The sequence below is a fragment of the Eretmochelys imbricata genome, chromosome 2 (genome assembly GCF_965152235.1).
Source record: "Eretmochelys imbricata isolate rEreImb1 chromosome 2, rEreImb1.hap1, whole genome shotgun sequence".
Lineage (NCBI taxonomy): Eukaryota > Metazoa > Chordata > Testudines > Cheloniidae > Eretmochelys > Eretmochelys imbricata.
Genome location: NC_135573.1, coordinates 76,504,463 through 76,526,787, shown reverse-complemented (window position 1 = coordinate 76,526,787; position 22,325 = coordinate 76,504,463). Strand labels below are relative to the sequence as shown.

The 22,325-nt window shown below is 42.1% G+C and overlaps 1 protein-coding gene across 3 annotated transcripts in view; it reads right to left on the bottom strand.

The window, feature by feature from the left end:
• Window positions 1–1,467: 1,467 nt before the first annotated feature.
• LOC144260409 (opsin-5-like) overlaps window positions 1,468–22,325 on the bottom strand; it is a 64,257-nt gene continuing 43,399 nt past the window's right edge. For 2 of the 3 annotated variants that reach the window (XM_077809032.1, XM_077809031.1), the window contains one exon: window positions 2,592–3,791. In XM_077809032.1, coding sequence (XP_077665158.1) covers window positions 3,174–3,791 — 618 coding nt within the window. In that variant the 3' untranslated portion in view covers window positions 2,592–3,173. Of the gene's footprint in view, window positions 1,797–2,591; window positions 3,792–22,325 lie in introns of those variants that run through there. The other variant, XR_013345015.1, reaches the window with a different exon arrangement.

Below are 22,325 nucleotides of genomic sequence, written 5' to 3'. Positions count from 1 at the left end.
TCCAGAGCAACCATATTCTCTTACAAAATGTTAAAAAAAACTTTGAGAAGTGTGGTATTTCACAGTGTTGTTGTAACCATATTGAGCCCAGGACATTAGTGAGGTAATATCCTTTACTCTACCAACTTCTGTAGATAGGCATGACATTTTACACTAGTTTCTTCGTGTTGGGCATGAAAAAACTACCACCTGCCCAGAAATCCCCTTCCTTTTACTACTACTGCTGTTACTACTGACATTTATTCTGAAACCTGTCCTTGAAAGTTGATTTTACTCAATGTGTTTAAAAATCGCACCAGACCATCAGCAACAATAAGTATGAATTCACTCCCCAGATATGAGGATATCACTCCTTTTATTGTTTCACTTGGAAAAACAAAAGTTTTTTTCTTCCAATAATTGACACCAGAGTTTTTCATAAGGTTATAATAAATAATGACAAGAAGACCCTGTAATCAGCAGCATCATGATTTACAAATACATTTATTTGCAAGTAACTCATAAAAATAGTCTAACTCCGGAAAATGATGGATGGACCAATCCAAAGGCAGACAGGTTGGGGAGAATTTTGTGTGACTGATCACACCAGTAAAAGCATTTAACATAAGAAGAAAAACTTTTTTCAAACAACAAACATAATTCTGAATTGGACTGTCAGTCTGATTGCTTGTGGACACTGGGCATTGCTTCATAATTCTCTTCAAAGGCACAATCCTGCTCCTATTAACTCCAAAAAGAAATAAGCCGAGGGTTCAACGTTCATTGTAAAACAAAAAATGTTCTACCTGTCATCTGAAATCTGAACTGTAGAGAAAAGAAAAGTTGAAAGTGACATGTTGATTTTTAAGCAAATGTTTTACTCCACACTCAAAACTTATGATTAGTTCAGGCACTCCAAAGCAGACTTGGAGGGAAGAAACAGTGATACATTAACTTGATTTCTTTACATTATATAATAACCATTGTATAAATACTCATGAATTTTCCAGAGAACATAGACACTGTATAGTGCAAACTACTCTTATTTTCTCCCCCAACATGTGTTTTCAGTTGAAGGCGTGGGTTAACGGAGTTGTTTTTTCCTGTTTTATCTAGTCCTGCATTCTTATCATATTCCAGTTAATCACAACATACAGGTATTTCATCTCATTGAAGCGAGCCAATCACCTAAGGCCCCAGTCCTCTAGAGACTTGTGTGCATGCAGTAAGAAATCTCATTGAAACCAGTAGGGCTACTCATAGGGTATATCTACACAGTGCTGCTGTGTGCAGTGTGGCTGCAACAGCACAGGGGGCAGCTCAGGCTAGCTGAGTATCCCCCGGGGGAGTCCGCTGGCATTGTATTAGGGCGCCTAGCCCAAACTGCCACCATGCTGCCGGGGCCACACTGCTATTTTTGGCGTGCCAGCTCGAGCAGAGCTAGCCTGGGTCTACCGAGGCTGAGAAGTACCCTCCCAGATGCTATGTCGACACCCACAGGCATAGAGTCTTCTTCTTAGCATGTATGCGCAACATGCATCAGGTGACATGTGACCAGGATCCATAAGCCTGGGCTGGGTTCTGACTGGGAGTGTGACATGAACGCTGATCCAGTGCATAGAGTTATGCAGAAACACGAACCTTTGCAGTATTGAGTCCTTAGGGCCTCATCCTATTCCACTTGAAGTCAATGGCAGAACTTCCTTTAACCTCAGTGATGCGGGACTGGGCCCTTGATTTGCTCCGATCACTGACAACATGCCTTGAGAGACTTTGGAGAAAATGCTAATCGAAACTTCAGTTTTAATTTGCACATCCTTCAAAAACCAAAACAAAACAGCTTGTTTATAGGGTTCATGGCTCTTAAAGAGGCGTGGTGTTTTAGCCACACAGGAGCTTTTTCTCTAATACATGCTAAATGTTTTGTACTCTGCAACAAACAGCTGCTCATGTCATTTTAAACAAACACTCTGCAACTATGGGAAACTAACAAAAACATCAAAAGCATCATGCACATGGGAATAGATGGAAGGTGAAGGGGGAGACAGTTTAAGCAGAGGATGAGAAGCCACACTATAGGTCCCAAGTCAACAAGCTATATCCTATCTGTTGCAACAACATCCATTTAAATAGCGGTTTACTCAGAATTTCAGGGGGGAATACAGTCTGGAAACCATCAAAATACAACACCAAAACCAAACTCAAGGTTTATCAGAGCTGTGTATTTTCAACATTACTTTACAGTGCAGAATACTAGGAAATGAGAAAGTATGACATGTCCAAATTGTCTTCATTCCATACAACCCGCCTCAGAAAAATCTTCTGTATCTTTTGGCCCAGAACAATCTCAAACCAAGATCTATTGACACAGCGCAGCCAAGAGGATCTGAGCACCATCATTGCCAGGAGGCGCTGGAGATGGATTGGCCATGTTCTTCAGATGGAAACTGATTCCATCACTAGAGTAGCAATAACATGGACACCTGAAGGCAAGCGAAAACGAGGCCGCCTGAAAGTAACATGGTGAAGAGCTGTGGAAGACGAGCTGAAAAACCTGGGGCACAGCTGGGGAACCATTGAAAGACTTGCCAGAAACAGACAGGAGTGGAGGCGCTTCGTCACTGCCCTAAACGCCAGAGGCGTAATGGGAACATGATGATGATGATTATTCAGAATCACTGGTAGAGTTTAAATGGTTAGGACACTGGCATTCAAGTACTTTCCCTATGAACCACCATAGAAACTTCACCAAAATGTGCTGGTGCCACATGATTATTTATATAACTAAACATATGCAGTTTATTTCACTGATGGTTTGGGTGGTGTCTCTTGAGGAACGTAAGACTAACTACTTGGATTTCAAGTTCTTTGGGACAGAGACTGCGGCTTTGTGTAGGTTTATACAGAACCTAGCACAATTCAACCCCAAGCCTGATAGAGGACTCTGAGCACCACTGCAATATAAATATTAAGTAAGTACTGTTTGAATACAGTTAGCACAAGATACTTACTGAAGTCTGCATTGTGAGAGTCAAACGTTCTTTTTAACAAGTTCATGCTCCATTAGGTATTCTATCAAAGGACAGGTGAGGGAACCAGGAAAACTGTATAGAAAGTGGCAGTGGATGGGCTGTTTAGAAAAGGTTACATCAAGAAGTCTGGTACCATTACATTATTGTTTCTTAAATGAAACTCTAAAGATTTGCAAATCTGCTGTGTGCAGGTATTGTTTCCAAGGTGATTTCAAAGTTATCATTTTGAGTGCTTTCTTCTCCTTGAACAACCACCTTTACAGATTTCTTGGCACCCTGCTTCTGTTTTGCTTGGAGACTACTCTCCAAAGACACACTTTCTTGAGGAGTGCATTCCATAGTGCTTAACCTCTCCTGGCAGCATTTTGGATAGTTCTTAAAGCATTCAAAAGTATCATTGCACTTTTCACAAGGGAAGTAAGAACATCCTTCCACAGTCTGCACCGAGTTACAGCTGGACTCATTTCTCCCTTTAAATGAATTCAGGCAGACTTCCAGAACTGACCTATAACTGCAGCTCTGTAGGGCCTTGAGGCAAAAACAGGTCCTGATGCATAATTGCTGGAGAACTCCAAAATCTTTGGCAAGGGTGCTTCGGAAATTGGGCTTCAGAAGAAGATAGGTAACTGGGTTGTAGAGTGTTGAGGACTTTGCAAAGACAGCTGGCACAGCAAAGGCTAGGGGAGGAATCCCTTCCATGGATCCAAAGGCTGTCCACATGGCTATGATGGCATATGGGCTCCAGGCAGCAAAAAATCCAATGCATACAGCAATGCTCATCTGAAAGGAAAGAGGAAAGAAGTGGTGTTAGATAAAACAGCATATGTGAGAAACATACTTCCAAACTAGTGTGGACATAAGACATTATCATGACTAATGCATCTGCTGAAGTCTCTCTCTATGCCTTCCTCACTTTTCATCTTGTCTACTCAGTACACAGCTATTCTGAACTTGGATAATTGTTTCAGATAAGAAGCAAACCAGGCTCCATTGTATATGGAACTTTTTGAGGACAGCTCTAGCATCTTAAACCTATCCGTTTCTCATGTCAGAGAAGGGCAACCATTGCCCTTGTAAACACCTGAGGAAAAATCAGAGGAAATTCTTTTCTGACTATCAACAATAGATTTTTCTATTTCCTAGCCCAAATAATCAGTTTATATGGACTTTACTGTGTGTAGCATTCCTTTAGAGATAGAGTTAAAAGGAAAGAAGTTAAACTAAAGTCTAATAAATCTATAAAACTTAATCTGTGGTGGCTCATCTCATCACCAGTATCCAGAATAAAGAATTCTATGGGAGTTGTACACAGGTAACTGATGGCTTAGTCAGGCCACTGGCTCTTAAAAACAGGTTTTAAAAATACATTTAATATTTTTTAAGAAGCAGTTAAAAATATTTAAACCAGCAGCTGACTCAAATGAATGAATTCATATGAACTGCTGTTGCACAGCTGATTGATGAAGTTTTGATAGCAGCTTTTAAAAACTATTGGGGGAAAACCCACCATTTTAAAAAGTATATATTTATAAAGCAATAATATGAGAGTAAATACCAGAATTGGAATACAAACACCAAAAATCCCAGATATATTGTAAACTTTCATTCACACAGAGAGACCATAATCGACTCTGAACCATTCTGAGCATCATTCAGAAATAAACTGTACTGAATACTTAAAAGAAATATACAGACAAGAATACTCAGATAAGTGTCAGATTTCTGAATGAGCTTCATGAGCTCTGAATTGGCCAAGAGTTGCAATTTCAAAATGAGAAATGATGGAGAAAATCCATTTCACCTAAAGCAGTGTCAGGTCTAAGCAGGTCAAGGTGTGTTTTGGCAATGAATGCCCTCATGTTTCCAAAAGCCTATTGTGCTCTGTGCCTGTATTTCAGAACTACAGAGAGCTGGTAACTAGCTCATCTGCCTTTAAAACTCAACCATTCCCCCAGGCAGGCTCCGGCTACAAACTCTCAGCTGCCAAAAGCATGTTTATTTTCACAAGGTCCATTGGTTTATGTACAGGTTTCAGAGTAACAGCCATGTTAGTCTGTATTCGCAAAAAGAAAAGGAGTACTTGTGGCACCTTAGAGACTAACCAATTTGAGCATAAGCTTTATAAGGTTTATGTAAGGGTGGTACTGAGAAAGGCCTTCTGAGGCCAGAATAAAACCAGCACACGTACAAGCTGTGCAGTACAATCTATTTTAAAACATGCGGCTCTCTCCCAAAATCTTAATTAGTCTCGCCCTAAATTTGCAAATTTCAGGAAGTTTTTAATTTTACAAGAACTGCCTTGTGCTTGCCAAGGAGGTGTTGCAGGCTATCACAGCTATAGTCATTATGCCTGATGCTGTATCAGAGTACACAATGCTTTTTTCATGAGACATCGCAATCGAACTTAACCGTTGTCACTGTTAATCTAGTGGCTGTCTGGTGAGAGTCTGTGTGTCTTTGGAGTGCAAAACCAGCAAATATTGCAGTAATGTTACCAGAGCAATCTCCCAACCCCTCACTAGATCCAGTAACTGATTTACTGTTGTTAGTGCCCCACTGCAATCCATAGTTTAATTAAAGTTAAAGCTGATTTAGCAGAATGGCAACACAAGATATTTTGGAACATTGAGGCCAGTTAAGGGAAAATGAAGAGGCAAATCCTCAACCAGTATAAAATTATATGGCTCCATTTGTTTCAATGGGGCTTTACACCAGCTGATGATCTGGCCCTAAATTTGGAAAGGCTGGCTTTATGTAAATGGCCTCTGAAATCTTGCAGTGTCCCCTGCCAACGTCCAAGACAAGTCAGGCTAATATAGTAACATTCCTGGCCAACAATATGACCCAAACATTTATAAACCACACAGATAGAATTGGTACATGAGATTATCACAATTGCACTTGCAACAGCCATATACATGTGGACACAAATTCTGAATATTTGGGCTTGTAAATTATTTCTGCAAAAAGATATTTCATGATTCCCACAACTAGCCTCCAGACCTCGGCCTACATGTTTTTCACGTGCAGTGTTTGAGCGTATAAACCCTACACATACGTAGGTAAACAGACATTTGTTAGTATTTGTACTGTGCTTACCTCTAGGAGCCCTACTCAGGGATCAGGGCCCTGTTGTGTTAGGCTCCACACAAACTCAAAAACAAGAGTTCACAATCTAGGTATCAGACAAAAGAGGATTCAAATTGACATGGAAGAACTAGGTACCCATGAGATGACTATGACAGTGTGATAAGCCACGCTCACAGCCCATCAGCTACCTAGCCAATGTCAAGTTTTTTGTAGGCATCAGGAGAGAAGTGTTTTAAGAAGGGATTTGAAGGTGGACAATGAGGTGACTGCAGCTTCTTCAAGTACATACATAGTAATTCACAGTTACCTTTTTGTAAGAACAGCTGTAGGATTTTGTGGGGGCAACGAGTGGAGATACATTTTCCCCAAAGCATCGACTGCAACTGTGTATGAAAGTGCATCCCTTAATGTGGAGGCCTATGAACAGGTGTAGTATACGCTAATATACCCTATTAAAGCTGAAATGCTGCACCACCTACTTGCAATGCTCAGTTGCCATAAAAGCATATCCCTGGGTTACAGCAACAAACCAACTAGCAGTCTGAAAGTTTGTATTTCAGATTATCCCAGACCACACAGCAGCAGCAGCAACTTCTTCATCTTTAATATCTTATTATGTCAAGGCATCTCAAGCTTTTAAACTTATGCTGGGAAAGGTGGGGACGTTCCTGATGTCAGCAGGCGATTTACTCCTCACAGCTGCTGATGCCCAACGTCTAAGGCAGTGGTTCCCAAACTTGTTCCATCGCTTGTGCAGGGAAAGCCCTGGCGAGCCGGGCTGGTTTGTCTACCTGCCGCATCCACAGGTTCGGCTGATCGCAGCTCCCACTGGCCGCGGTATGCTGCTTCAGGCCAATGGGAGCTGCTGGAAGCAGCAGCCAGTATGTCCCTTGGCCTGCGCCTCTTCCAACAGCTCCCTTTGGCCTCGAGCAGCGAACCGCAGCCACTGGGAGCCATGATCGGCCGAACCTGCAGACGTGGCAGGTAAACAAACCAGCCCGGCCTGGCAGGGGCTTTCCCTGCACAAGCAGCAGAACAAGTTTGGGAACCAATGGTCTAAGGTATTATATTACTGGCTTCCTGATCAGGAAAAAGTTACATTGCACACTGCCGGGGAGGCCAAAGAAGCAACTAAATATAATGAAAAAGCCATAACAGATGACTTGAACTATTTTCATACAAACAGGTTAAATACCAAAATGTGACAAGGTTTTGAGAAACAATTTTATCTTCATCTTCACCCACAAGGTGGTCATTCAGCGTAAGAGAGGAGTACACTTGATTGTGTATTCCTTCTACTCAACAGGTTCATATTTCTGCTTAAATGATGGGGTCTTGGAACAACTATTTCTAGAGCTCACATGAGGAGAAATTATCATTATAGTCTTAGGCAACACAAAAGCGTTGGTTTAAGAAGTAATCATGGTTGAGAAACTGAGTAGCAATGACTGCAGGATAATTAAGTACAACATCCTTGGAGAAAAATCAGTGCAAAAGACACTAAACATTAGAAATGTGGATGTAAAACAAAAACTGAGGAAGCTAGTCAAAACAATCTCCTTTAAGTCAAAGAGGAAATTAAAAGCCTGAAAAACTCAGCATGGAAGCTAAGCACAGGATAACAGAACCACAAGAGGCGTGCATCCTAACAGTAAAGAACTTAGAAAAGCAGAGGAAAATACTACAGTTAAATTGCACAGTTTAACAGCAATTAACACACTACTGGAAGGCTGTCAGCTCCTACAGTGATAAGAGTAATACAAGATTCTGAATAGGTTATTCTAGCCAACCCAGTATTCTTCAAAAAATGGAAATCCAACCCAGTGAAACTAATAAAGGAGCATACATTATGGAGATTGTAGCCTTTCCTTAAATTGAATGGATAGTTCTGTGTTAAATCAGTGTCCCTGGTAAATATTAGGTATATAAGCAAGGTAAGGCTGTAATGCAAGGCCTACAGGCTAAGGCCTGTAAGATTTTGGCTTAGCTATACGAGGCCTCAGGGCTAAAGAGGGTGCTATTGTTTAACACAGTGCTATTCATTTAATTTAAGGAAAGGCTACAATGTTAAAATGTAATTAGGACTAAGAAAATTTGAAGAGCAAATAGCCAAAGACAAAAACAAATAGCAAGAACTTATTTAAGTATATCAGGACCAGGGTTTATAGGGTGCAATGAAGGCGAATAAGGACATTCAGCTTCTCTGCATTATTTGATTGCATCAGTCCTCACAGCAGAGGATGCTGGAGACATACCTGCCTTAGACCTGCTCTTCTCGGGCAATAGAGGATGTGCTGTCAAAAACTGAGGTGTCAAAAGAGTTGGTCCTGGAGCAAATTCATAAATTTAGAGATTCATAGATTCCATAGCCAGAAGGAACAATTGTAATCATCTAGTCTGACCTCATGTATAACACAGGCCATAGAACTTCTCCAAAATAATTCAGTATATCTTTTAGCAAAACATCCAATTTTGATGTTAAAATGGTCAGTGTTGGCGAATCCACCACGACCCTTGCTAAATTGTTCCAAAAAATTGAAGCACAATGAGTCATGAGGACTAGATGGAACTCATCCAAGCATTCTGAAGGATTTTCAGAATGAATAAAAATATGCAATCTTTCATTAAAATCAGCCTCTACTGGAGGATTGTGCAGTATCAAATGTCACACCCATATCTATTTTTTTTTTAAATGGTAGCATGCATGATCCTGAGAATTACAGATCAATGAGTCTTTAAACTGGTTGAAAAGATAACTAACCACAGAATTATAAAACATGTAGATGAACGTGATTCATAGACTCAAACTTCAAGGCCAGAAGAGACCATCATGATCAGCTAGTCTGGCCACATCGCAGGCCATATAAGCTCACCCACCCACTCCTGTAATAGACCCATAGCCTCTGGCTGAGTTACTGAAGTCCTCCAATTTAAAGACTTCAAGTTATTACAAAAAATCCACCAAATTACACTAGTTTAAACCCGCAAGTGACCCATGCCCCATGCTGCAGAGGAAGGTGAAAAAACCCCAAGGTCTCTGCCAATCTGATCTGAGGGAAATTCCTTCTTGACCCCAAATATGGCATTTAGTTAGACCCTGAGCATATGGGCAAGACCCACCAGCCAGACACCTGGGAAAGAATTATTTGTAGTGACTCAGAGCCCTTCCCATCTAGTGTCCCATCACCAGCTGTTGAAAGTGATTGACAATGAGAAAAGAAAAAATGTTTTGTAACAGAAAATCATACATCACTAATTACTAAAATTCTTTGATCAAGTCAAAAAAATTGTGAAAGCTGGATGTCAGGGATCTGTCCCCTCATTGGATGCTACATGAAAAGTGCAGACACATGAGTCCAATCCTTCCATCAGAAGCATTTGATGTCAACCTAGCAATGACTGGCTCTCAGCCCGCCAGCCAAGACTATTTCTCCCCATTTCAGAGTCCCAAGTGAAACAGACACATAATCCAAAATTAGCAAGAGATTAAACAAAAGGGTGAAGAAGAAGAAAGCCTATAGTCAATTCTAGCCAAGATATTTGGCCTCTCTTTCTTTAGAGGGGCCCTGGATGGGCTATAGTCCACTCCAAATTTCTTCGGGTCTCCAGCACAAGTATTAGGATACAATCTCTTCCCCCTTTTTAGCACAGGGGATCTGTCTTCACTTTCTGCGAGGGCAGAGTCTCTGCTAGCTCCCAGGCCTCTCCCAGCTGCCTTCCCAGGGCTGCCTTCAACAACCTACTCTCTTTCCAGGACTGCCCACTACTGAATGGAGTTTCCTCCTTTTAAACGCCTTCTCCATTCCTGACATGATACGCAGGTGCAACAGGGTTGAGCTACTCCAGCCCAAAGTATATCCTGCACCCCTTCCATGTCAATGCAGGCTTTATATACCCCATCACAAAGGGGAACTGGGTGACATATGGACTTTTCAAAAGAGACTTTGACAAAGAAATGACTGAAAAAAGGTAATTATGGGGTGAGATTGGATTGTAATGGATTAGAAGCTGGCAGAGACAACACAAAGAGCAGGATGGTCACAGTGAAGGGTTAACAGTGGACTGTTCGCATTTCCATACCAGAATTGGTGATGTTTAGAACATTCATAAATGATCTGAAAAAATGGAATTACACAATGAAGTGGCAACAGGTGCACGTGGTACAATACTAACTAGGTTAATCAAGACTCAGCAGGATGCAACTGGATTAGATGAATTAGCATCAAGGTGACAGATGTGAATTATTTTACATTTGTAAAAAATGAATTACGTTTGGAGAAATAATCTGAACTACTCATACGGAAAAATAAATATTGCAATGTTTTCAATCAGCTGTAACCATTCAGAGGAAAGATCTAAGTGTCATTGGGGACAGCTCAATGGAATGCACTGTTCGCACTGGTGCAAAATAGGACTAGCCTCAATGTGACCTAGGTAAATGGCACCAGTGCAAGCCCCATCTAAGTGCAGTGTATGTACACTCAAGGGTTGCACTGGTGTAGCTCCACTGGTGAAAATACACCGATATAACCCCCCCCCCCCCAAAAAAAAAACAAAAAACTTACCCCTCACCACCACCACATTCCAGTATAGACAGGACCAAAAAGTTGATTTGGAAGGTTACAAAAGCATGGTGGAAACCATTTACAAGATCAAATTGTGCAAATGTTTCTTGAGTGGCAGAGGCTGATTTCACCAAAATATAGTGTGTAAAGCAAGCACCCTGATCATTTATTACACAAAACAGCTATATATAAAGTGCCCCTAAAAGAATGAGGAGAGATGTTAAATTGGATTAAGCCATAGTTAATCAAGTCTTTATGCATTTAATTTTTATTGAGTAGAGTTTTGGATTCTAGGTGTTTGTGTCCTAAAGACATATTGATCAAATGTAGAATTGTAGGAACAATTATGACTACTCTTCAAATCAGTCTGAACAGTAGGGATGGATACTCTCAGCTTTATAGGCTTATCTTTTAAAGCCAGCTGTACTTGACTGGTGTGTTTGTTAGCATTCACAATTTTATCAGATCCCCAATATTATATTTAGTGTATAACCTTTTCTCAACCAAAAACATGCTGAATAGGATACAGGATTCTGGACTTTCACATTTGGGTTACAAAGAAACATTTTAGGTAGTGAAAGGATAAAGCATTTGTCCTTGACTAGAAAGATAGCATTTGACCAGCATATTATGCTGGTCATTTAGAAATCTATGTTTCTCTTTATCCAAAAATCATCATTCAGCCTAAGTGATTTGTTAATATTTTTGTATATTCCTTTTACTCACATATCAGCTATATACACAACAGAGAAGTGATTGTAAATGGATATAACTTTCACACCAATACAGGGAGATCTGATGGGTCATCTAACCCATCCCCCTCCATGATGTGATTAATTTAATTATTGTTAAACCATTCTTGATAGATGGATGTCATTTCTGGCCTTGAATATCTTCTGGTGAAGGTGATACCATCTCCCTTGGCAAACTGTGCACACATCTATCTAATGAAAGCCCAGGCAAGACATTAAAATCAAGCAGGAACAGACTTTGTGACCTTCTGATAATCTAACTGTGGGCTTCGGGCCAACTGTTCCACACACTAAAATGAGAAAGGTAATGATTTCTCTAACTTTAGACTCAGGCTGTAATTCAGCATTACTGAAACTGCAGTAGCAACAACTATGAGGACACTAATCCAGAATGGATCACAAAGAAATAAGACTCTGGATGAGGGACAGTTTGAAGAGGTGACGTTGACGAACATTCAAAAGCCTAACAAAAAGGGTAAAAAAAAATAATTTTTTAGATCGCTAAGATGTCCTATCTAAGTAATGAAATCATTCCATAAGGCAACAAATAACTCCCTGAGGTTTGTAAAGAGTATCAAGAACCTAAGGCCTGATCCAAAGCCCATTGGAGTCAATGGAAAGAGGACTTCTACTGACTCCAGAGGCCTTTGGTTCAAACCGCTATTTACTATGGGCCCACTACTGAAGAACAACGATTAAAAATCAAACATTAACAATCTTATCTCCCAATGACTGCAAGCATTTGTGGGAAATTATCATTAATTGTTATTAAATTAAGATCAAATCAGTGTCCCACTCTCATAGGTGTTCTACAGACAAAGTAAAGAAAACCCCTGTCTGCGAAAGCTTAGAAGTAGTTAAAAACAAGACATAAGTAGATGAAAAACAAAATGTAAAACTATATATAGTGCAGAATTATTTTATGTATTTGTACTGAGGCAGTGACTTGAGGCCCCATTGTTCTAGCTACCATACACAGACATGATGAAATGTCAGCCCCTGCACTAAATAATTAACACTCTAAGTGGTATAGTAGCAAGTGTGGCAGAGCTCCAACCTTGTCCCCGTGGGTCCCGTGCTTCCAGGCAGTTTATGGTAGCCTCAGAGGCTCACTGCAACCCTCCATGTAGCCCTTCTCTCTCTAGGGCCAGGGTTACAGTCTACTCAGCCCTTTTCATCATAAGCCAGCAAGGAGGTCAGTGAGAGAACTCCCAGGCTCTGTTGTCCCTATGGGCTTATTCCCAAACAGTTTAGCCTCCTGCCCTGACAGGGACCTGTCTTCCCCTCCCGAGGTGTTTCTGTAGTGTCGGGTTGGGGGGAACCCAGGCCCGCCCTCTACTCCGGGTTCCGGCCCAGGGACCATAATGGCAGCAGCTGTTGGCAGCCGACCTTTCACTGCCAGAGTTGCTACATTTCCCTGGGCCACTTCCCCGCAGCTCTCCCGCTTCTCTCTCTTAACACCTTCTTCACCCTTACCTTAGGGATCCCTTTTCAGTGGCTTGAGGGTGTCTTCATTACCCAGCCCTTCAGCCGCACTTCCTCTCCTCTGGCTCCCTGGCTCTCCTCGGCCTGATCGGCGTGAGCCCTTTTATAGTATCAGAGGGGCCTTAATTAGAGTCAGGCATTCGCATTAGCCCAGTAGCTTCAGCTGACTCTTTGCAGGCTAATTGGAGTCATGTGTCCACCCTAGCCTGGAGCAGCCCCTGCTCTGGTCAGTCAGGGGACAAAAAACTGCTTATCCAGTGGCCAGTATATCTGCCTTCTACTACACTGCTGTACCCAACTGGCCAGGGTCTATTACACAAGCTATACATACATTTATATTTCCAAATGGGGTATTTCTAAACATCTAGTGCTCGCCCAGATTTAGCTAGTTATTCCTCAGTCAATGATGCAGTTTGTAAAATATGTATCACATGGCATGTTGTTAGGACTCAAAAGAATGCAAGAATGCATTCTAAAACTCAAAATAGGGTGAATCCAAGGACACTTCAGCAGAACCCCACCCTTTTGTGCAGGGCTTGTCTTCATGCAGCCAGTCCTTTGATCAGTCTCCGTGGGCTTAGTTGTTCCATCCACCAGGAGGTTGGTCCAGGCAGCAAGTGGTCTCAGACGCTTGGCTGAAACCAGGCTTCTCTCACCAAGGGAGAAGCGGAGTTCCGTTCTCCATCCTGGTCAGCCCCAAATGGAGCAGGGCCTTTTCCATAACTCCCCTCTCCACATCCAACATCTGTTACCAGGGTAGCAGGACAGGGCCAGTTGGGTCCACAGGCCCTCATTAACCTCCTCCCCACCAGTGTGGGGCCTGTACACACATCAGAGTCATAGATAACTGCCTGAACATGAGCTCTCCGTGAAATGCTGCAACAAAGAGAGGCCTGTGTGATCCTTGGTTGTAATAAAAAGGGAATATCAAGTTGGGAAGCGGTCTTGCCTCTGTACGCAGCACTGGTAAGGCCACTCCCAGAATACTCATGGCCAGTGATGTCTCCACTTCAAGAAGTATGTGGAAATACTGGAGAGAATTCAAAGGAGGGGCTGAAAATAAAGCCTAACTATATGAGGCTTAAAGAGTTCAGTCTATTCAGCTTATCTAAGAGCAAGTTGAGAGGTATGTGGAGATACTTACCAGGGTCGTCCCTATACATACGCAGCATATGCACCAAATTGCCCCAAATTTCATGGTGCCCTAGGCAGCTGCATGCTGCATACATGTCAGCACCAGCACCAGCCCCGGTGACCAGCCCTATCCCTCAGCTGGCCCCCGCGTGGGCTGCGCTCACTGCAAGGGGCAGGGCCGTCCCTAGGGGTTGTGCGGCCCCGGGGAGGGGGCCCACCTCTTAGCCTTCTTCCCTCATCCGCCCCCAGCCCGCCCCCATTCCACCTCTTCCCCCCACAACCCCGCACTCACCGGCAGCAGCGGGAAGCGGAGCAACCCAGCCCCAGCCCACTCCAGTCCACCAGCTCCCAGCCACGGCACTCTGCTTCCAGCCGCTGGTGAGTGCGAGGAGGTTGGGGAAAGGATGCTCCCAACACTCACCGGCAGCGAGAAGCGGAGCAACATGGCCCCAGCCCGCTCTGCTTCCCTTGTCCCAGCCCCAGCCATGTCACTTGGATTGGGGAAAGGACTGCCAGTGAGTCTGGGGGAATCCCTCCCCCGCCAAGCCCCGTCCCGCGAGAGACACGGCTGGGGCCGGGGCAAGGGAAGAGGAGCAGGCTGCTCCTAGCCCCCTGCTAATCCCCCGGGCCACTCTGGGCCTGTGGGGCCCCCAAAAGTGCTCCCCCACACACAGCTCCTGCCTCCCAGACCCTGGTGGGAGGAGAAGGGGAGGCCTGGGGCTGCGTAGGGCACCCAAATGGCTAGGAACGGCCCTGATACTTACACATGGAAAAGATGTCTGAGGCTTTTCCATCTTGCAGGCACAGGCATAAACAAGATCCAACGTCTGAAAGTTGAGGTTAGATAAATTCAACCTTGAAATAAGAATTTCCTAGCCATGAGTGTAATTAAACACAAGAGCAGCTTGCCAGGAGAGGTGATTGATTCACCGTCACTTGGAGTCTTTAGATACCTTTCTAAAGAATATGCTTTAATCTGGTTTCTGGGGAAAATTCTACAGTTTGCAGAGACAGGAGATCAGACTTCATGATCGTAGTGGTCCCTTCTGGCCTTTTGTGTCTGTGAATAAGACTTAAGTTTTGAAGAGGTAATTGAAGGAAAACTTTAACAGACTGCAATGAAAGCTTTGAAGAAAGAAATATGGACTGCAGGATTTAGATGTTATGTCTCAGAGGTGTAGAGAAAAAAAAAGGAGAGATTGTTTTTCCAGCTGCACAATTAAAGTTACCTGCACATGGAAGCCCAGATCCTCAGAGGTTATAAATCGGTGTAGTTCCTCAAGAGGTGTAGGACCTCAAGAGATCTATACTTATTTACATCATCTGAGGGTCTATTCTCTAAATGGTTCAAATGATGAGTGTATTCCAAGTATATAATGCATTTAATGTGTTTGGATTAGACATTTAAATAAATGGTACATTATTAAATCTTTTTAAATGCGAACACTTCCGCATTTTAATTTGCCCACTCAGTCACAATATTCCTGGCTAGTGCTTTTACAACAAAGGAAAGGAAATGTTATTGCACACAGAGCAAAGTCAACCTGTAGTAATCATTGCCACATGAGACTGTCACATCAGCAGGGGCGACTGGATAATTTTAGAACTAAAAACATTTACACAGTCTTAGAACAGTAAAATTTCACCTGTCCTGCAGGATGGAGCATCTGTTTTTACAAGATATCAAAATGATTCGATAGATTTCATAGTTTGGACCAGGAAAGCCTCTGCATGACAGAAGGAATTTTAAGGTTCCAGAACTGTAGTTACATATGTTAAGATAAAGGTAATCAAAATCTCATGCTCCAGGATGTACTCAAGATAAAAGAGATGCGTATTCTCTGAAATAGGAGACAGTTTCTCACACAGATCATAATGAAACGTTAAATAAGAGAGAAAGCCAGTAAGAGGTCTGTACCATTGATAACCTCTCTGTGGCATTACATTCAGCAAATTAATCTATTACCAAGAGGGAGAAATAAACTGACCTCAGTCCTGTTAGAAAATAAGCATTATTAGCTGCCTTTGAGTAATAAATGCAAACTACACAAAACATACAATTGATTCACAACTTCAACTTTTAGGATTATTGTGGACATCTGTAGTATGAAAACACAGTCCTTGCAAAGCATATTTTGTTCATAAAATATATAACTGGTTCCACACATCTATGATAGATAGATACTAAATTATTTCAAAGCATCAGACTATTATATTAATGTTTTACATTGAGTTTTAAAAGGTAAGTCCTTCAACTTTTCAAAATCTAATATTCAATACAAATAATTTGAATATTTGTTGCTAATTTTTGGAAGGACATTTTGAGCCAAATTTTCAATGGAAAATGCCTCACTTTCCCATGCAAAAGTGTGTATGCCTTTGTGCATGCACATACTGAGATTGTGTATCCAAAATGCAAATTGGTATTTAAACACATAAAAACCCATGTGTATGTGCAGTTGTAATCATGCATGCAAGTGAGCATGTATTTTTGTATGTGGCCCTTAGGATTCCATCTCTGTCAATCTAGCCATCGTATTTGTAAAAAGGATCATCAAATATAAGCTCATTGGTATGTTTTATGGATCAAAATATAAAATAAAATGTTTGTCTTTCTTCTTTAAAAATAGCATAGGTCTTTCAAACAACCCATTCTTCCTTCATGGACAACTAGCAAGACCTGGAAACAAAGCCCTAGACCCTTTGTTGCAGGTGAGAAGCAACGGTGCTGTACAAATATAGCCTTCCCACCCATTCTCCCCTCCTGAGTAACAGTCCTTCCTCCACCCTCAACCCCATCACTACCACCTGTGCACACATATACAACAGGATAATTTGTAATAAACTCTACATGTTGAAATTCACTACTGCTATTAATGATAATTAATGAGGAACTAGATGAAATACAAAAGAAGAGCAAGCAAGCATGAGCATTAGGAAAAGCCAACCCATATATATAATTATACATTCTAATGGTATGGTGCATCATTTCAGAGTTTTATTCCAAGAAGTGTTCTAGCCATTCATCCTGACTAAAATGATTTTAAAAGCACTGTAAGCAGATCTAGCTTGAACTAGCTATACATGTTCAGGAAAGTCTGACTTATTATACACTCCAGCAATATTTTGTGATCGTGAACCAAATGCAAGCATTTCATTCTAACTACTGAAGGTCTGAATCATTGTTTGTCTTTGAGCAAAAAGCTCCCATAGATGGCTGAAAAGTCCTCCATTTTGTTTTGTCCAATAAGGACAGATGCAAAGCAGAGGAAAAATGATAAAAGGATATTGTAGGGAGGGTTGTGGTACTGCTACCCTTACTTCTGCTGCGGCAGTGCTGCCTTCAGAGCTAGGCAGCTGGAGAGCAGCGGCTGCTGGCTGGGAGCCCAGTTCTGAAGGCAGAGCTGCCACCAGCAGCAGCAGAGAAGTAAGGATAGCATGGTCTGGTATTGCCACTCTTATTTCTACACTGCTGCCTGGAGAGTTGGGCCCTCAGTCAGCAGTCACCATTCTCCAGCCACCCAGCTCTGAAGGCAGTGCAGAAGTAAGGGTGGCAATACCATGACCCCCCCCTAAAATAACCTTGCGGCCCCCCTGCAACTCCCTTTTGGGTCAGAACCCCAGTTTGAGAAACACTGGTCTCCCCCATGACATCTGTACAATATAGGGTAAAATCACACAAAAGACCAGATTTCACAGGGGGAGACCAGATTTCATGGTCTGTGACACATTTTTCATGGCCGTGAATTTGGTAGGGCCCTACATATAAGCTTTCAGATCTTACTAACCTGTCTAATTCCAATACAACAGCATGACAGAAGCCCTGACTTAGGTGAAGAATTTCAAAATGTTCGGCATTGAGTGAGGCATCCTCTAATCTAAATGAGCTGCTTTCAGAATTTCCAGCCAGTTAAGCGATTGATTGGTTGTACATTCCTAAGTGCTTTATGATGAGCTATTTTTCAAGGAACAAGGACAGCAAAATGGGGGAGAAGCGGGCACAGGGAGGAGAATTTAGAATTGCAAGATATATTTTTGTTAGACCAAACAATTAAACCTAAGAGGCCCTATTATGTCCTCGGGTACATGGATGCAATCCCCACTGGCTTCAATGGGAGTTGCATACACATATCAGAAGGCAGAATTTAACCTAAGACGTTAAGGCAAGATCAGAAAAGTAGAAAGTGTTTGGCAAGAAATGCATACAGCAAAAAGGGTGCCTTTCTTTAAAGCCACTAGATACATTAAGGCTAAAATCTTCAAACCTGGATTTCTCCTACATCTCTATTTAGGCACCGAAATACAACTGGACCCATTTTTGGAAGCACTAACCACTTGCAAATTCTGTTGAAGTCCGCCTGCGGGACTGTCCTGATGGGCCTCAGAGATCCTGGCCAAAAAAGCTAGCCTCCAACCCCTCCCCCGCAGCCTCAGCTCACCGCGCAGGCAGTGCGTCTTGCACCCACCCACCTCCCAGGCTTTCCAATAAGCCTGTCCTGCCGCTCTGACCTGCATGGTAAGGGGGCAGCGGGTGGTCAGGAGACAGGGAGCAGGGGCGGGTTGGGGGTCGGGGGATCCCGGGAGGGGGTAGTCAGGGGACTACAAGTGTGGGGGTTGGATGGGTCAGGGTCCTGGGGGGCCTGTCAGGGGGCGGGGTGTGGATAGGGGTCAGGGCAGTCAGGGGACAGGGAGCAGGGGGGTTGGATAGGGGGTGGGGTTCCAGGAGGGGGCAGTCAGGGGAGGGTAGTCCCAGGAGGGGGCGGGAATAGGAGCTGAAAGTGTTCAGCCCAACTGAAAGCTTGTATTTAGGAGTCTAAATATAAAGATAGGAGTAACTTTAGCCATCCAAGTGTGAAAATATTATGGCCATAGAAAATAAAATCATCCAGGTAATTATTGTATTATGTTTTGGAATTTTATATACATTTTAAAGTGACTTTCTTTTCACTACTATTACTTCAGGAAGATAAGAGAAACAATTAGGATTACACTCCACCTCTGGGTGGAGGGAAGGTATTTCCTTTTTAGAACTCAATCCAATCTCTCACTTTTCTTCTCTCTCTCTCTCTCTCTCACCCACTCAGGTTCTTGCTTCACAATAAAACAGGTATATTCTCTGTAAGCAAGGGTAACAAGCATTGTGGGGGTTACATATTATATTTGCTTTGATTGGTTTTGGTGGGCAGGTTATCATTCTAGCAACACACACACACATAGATTTATATGCAGCAGTACTGAGAAATGGTCTGTTTTTCTCATTGGAGGAAATGCTTTTAACAGAGATAAGCCAAACATGCAGGAGTTTAAGAAAGTATAATACTTAGGCTTAGAAGGACACGATTTTTACCGGTAAATGTTGATAAACATCAATTTCACCGTACACACACAAATGGACAAAAAATATTTCCAATTATAATGATTAGAATTTACCGATCGGCAAAGTAAGAAAAATGCTGCTTGAGAACTTATTAGAGTTGGATTTAAGGATATTCACTTTTGCTGACAATTTGTATTTTACCAGTTATAAAGCTTTAACTTTTTGAATCTCAATATCGACTGTCATTAAATTGTTGTCTGACTCCTCCCATTGTCTGATCCCCAGATTTCCTGCAACTGTGAAAATTTAAATCAATAAAAATCAAAAAAGAAATGCTTAAACTCATAATTTTTCCACAGCTGTGAAAATTTAAATTGATAAAAATAAAAAAGAACAAACTGATATCAGTTGAAATTATAAAAAATATAAATTGAATTCTACTAAACTTAATAACTCTAACAACAGATCACTTAGGAACATCATGGTTGTCACTATGCTGCACACCATGGCAATCAAACGACTACACAGATAAGGTAGAGGGCTATTTGTACATTCCATGTTCCCCGCACATAGTAATTTAAGGAAGAGGAAGTCCATTTAGAATTACATCAGGAACTACGCAGACGTATCCAATGATGAAATGGCTATTTTGAGTTAGTAGATCAAACGTGCTACCTTCTCGTTTTCCATTTTAAAGGGCTGCTCTCACAGTCTCAACAATTTTTGATTATGAAAGTTGGAAGTTAGCAAACCCCCAGTTGTTTTTGCTAGCTGCAGGAGCTACCATGGCCATTCTTTGCTCCCTAGACCTCATGCCTGAACTCCCTCCCACACTTCCTGTTCCTCAAGTTGTTCTTGGGGACTTGGTGGGGAGGTGGTAGTTCTTACCACTATCTTTGGGTTTGGGAGTGGAGTCTCCCAGCTCCCTTCCCCTTCTCTCTCTCCTTAGGTTCAGGAAGGACACGACTAAATCATGCTAGAAAGCTGGATGGAAATCCTGTCCCTCTACAGACCTTACAGGAAGGGTCTGAATATTGGATTAGGAGTGCGTGTCTACCCAGAGGGAGTGGTAGGGGACTGGAACCACAGACTGGGGGAGCTAGCACTTTCATTGCTGCTCTCATTGTCCGCTCATTGAGCATGGCAGAATTCCATGCTAGCCATAGGCAAGGCACAAGTCTTCTCCTGCATCCAGCCTCCTCCATGTTCATACTGTATGCACCCCTATGTAAACCAGGAATCACTTCATCTACCACTGAAGTGCAGCTGCCTCTTAATAATAGTACATTGCAAGGCTAAAAGGTACTTTCTGATTTCTACTCAATATTTTGCAAGAGCTTCTGAGCAAAGACCTTAGCACCAGCCATAAGCAGTTGGAAGAATCAGGCCGTCTGAAGTTTTAAGTCTCATTAACATGCACTTCTTGCTGTGGTTTACATAAATCATATGGCTCATTATCATTTCTCTGTGGTACAGTGCATTTCACTCTGGTTGGCAACTGAATTAATTCCTGTTTGCAGAAAAAAACGAATATTTACAATAGGTATTTTAGTTTTCTCACTATATTTCTATAACACATTTGTTCCTGCAGAGTTTAAAAGGCCTCCAGATTCCTGATTGGTAGGGGAAAAAATCTTTTACATTTTCTGATGCTAACACAGGTAGCAGACTTTGAAAACGTAAGTGGAAAAGGCTATATTGGAGGTAATAAATTTTATGTTCCTCTTCTCTGTCACATAATTGCTGTTACCCCAAAACCCTTCTGGCATTTTGCTGGGAACAGAAAGTATAAAAACAGTTCCTTCCTACAACTTGTGAAGTTCTGCTCCCAACTGGTTAAGGGCAACTACCTTCAGCATCGAGGATACTTGGTCCAAAATGCATGAGAACAGAGGCCAAAACAGTTTTGTTTGATTTTAAGACCAGAAGAGACCAGAAAGATCATCTAGTCTGATCCCTTGCATAGCACAGGACAAAGAACCAATATATTGTTCAACTATAGGGAGGAGGAAAAAAAGATAGTGAGCAAAAGAAATTAGCAACCTGTTTGGAAAATAAAACCCACATATTCCCTCCACTTCTCCCACTCCCAGAGCACAAAGCTCCAATGAGAGTTATATAGTTTGTAAAATTGCCTTGTGATTTCAACAACACTACTGAGTCTCATTTGGGGTCTGAGTCAGTCAAAGCCAACTGAAGTCAATGGGAATATTTCCAATGGATTTCACCAGCCCTTGGATTGGGCCTTTGGAGCAACGCAATACTTTCAGGTGGCTTGGTAGTATTTTGTTCACCAGCTCCTTTGAGAGTGCTTGGAGAGACATACTGAACAGGATTCAAAGACTGGCAAAAAGCTTACTGCGGCTGAATTATGCAGAAAACAAGGTATTTTTTCTGCAATTGCCATGTACTAAAAATATCTCAAAAGTCTTTTTATTAATCAAAGCCAACAGCTAGCAGTCATGTCTGCTTTGTTAATCACTGATTGCTGGCTGAGGGACAATTTTTTTGTTTTTTGAAGTGGACCCATAACAGAGCACACACTTTACCAAAATAACAATCTGTCTTCCATCCTAGCCTCTCATTTATAGGGGCACTTAAGAATATTGCCTGTAACTCTAAATAGAAAGGGTGATGTGTAGTATAAACGTTATCTTTGATCTGCATAAATTAGTGATAAATCTTTCTTTGTGCCAGCAGCCTCTCTGCCCAGACTCTTGATGTGATATTCTCCGTGGTTAATCATGCTAATATGCAGCCTAAGAGCTAAAGTACATTTCAACATCCACTTGAGGATACAGGTCTCCACTTAGGACTATAGCCTGTCTTCTGTACCTTCCTCCTCAGCCCTTCCGTTGCTCCTGGTCTGTACAGTACCTGTAGTTCTTAGGAAGAGGAATTCTAGCGCACTCAGTGGGGTGGGGGCACAGCCATGGTCACATATTCCTCTCACCCTCTTTTAGGCACCTAG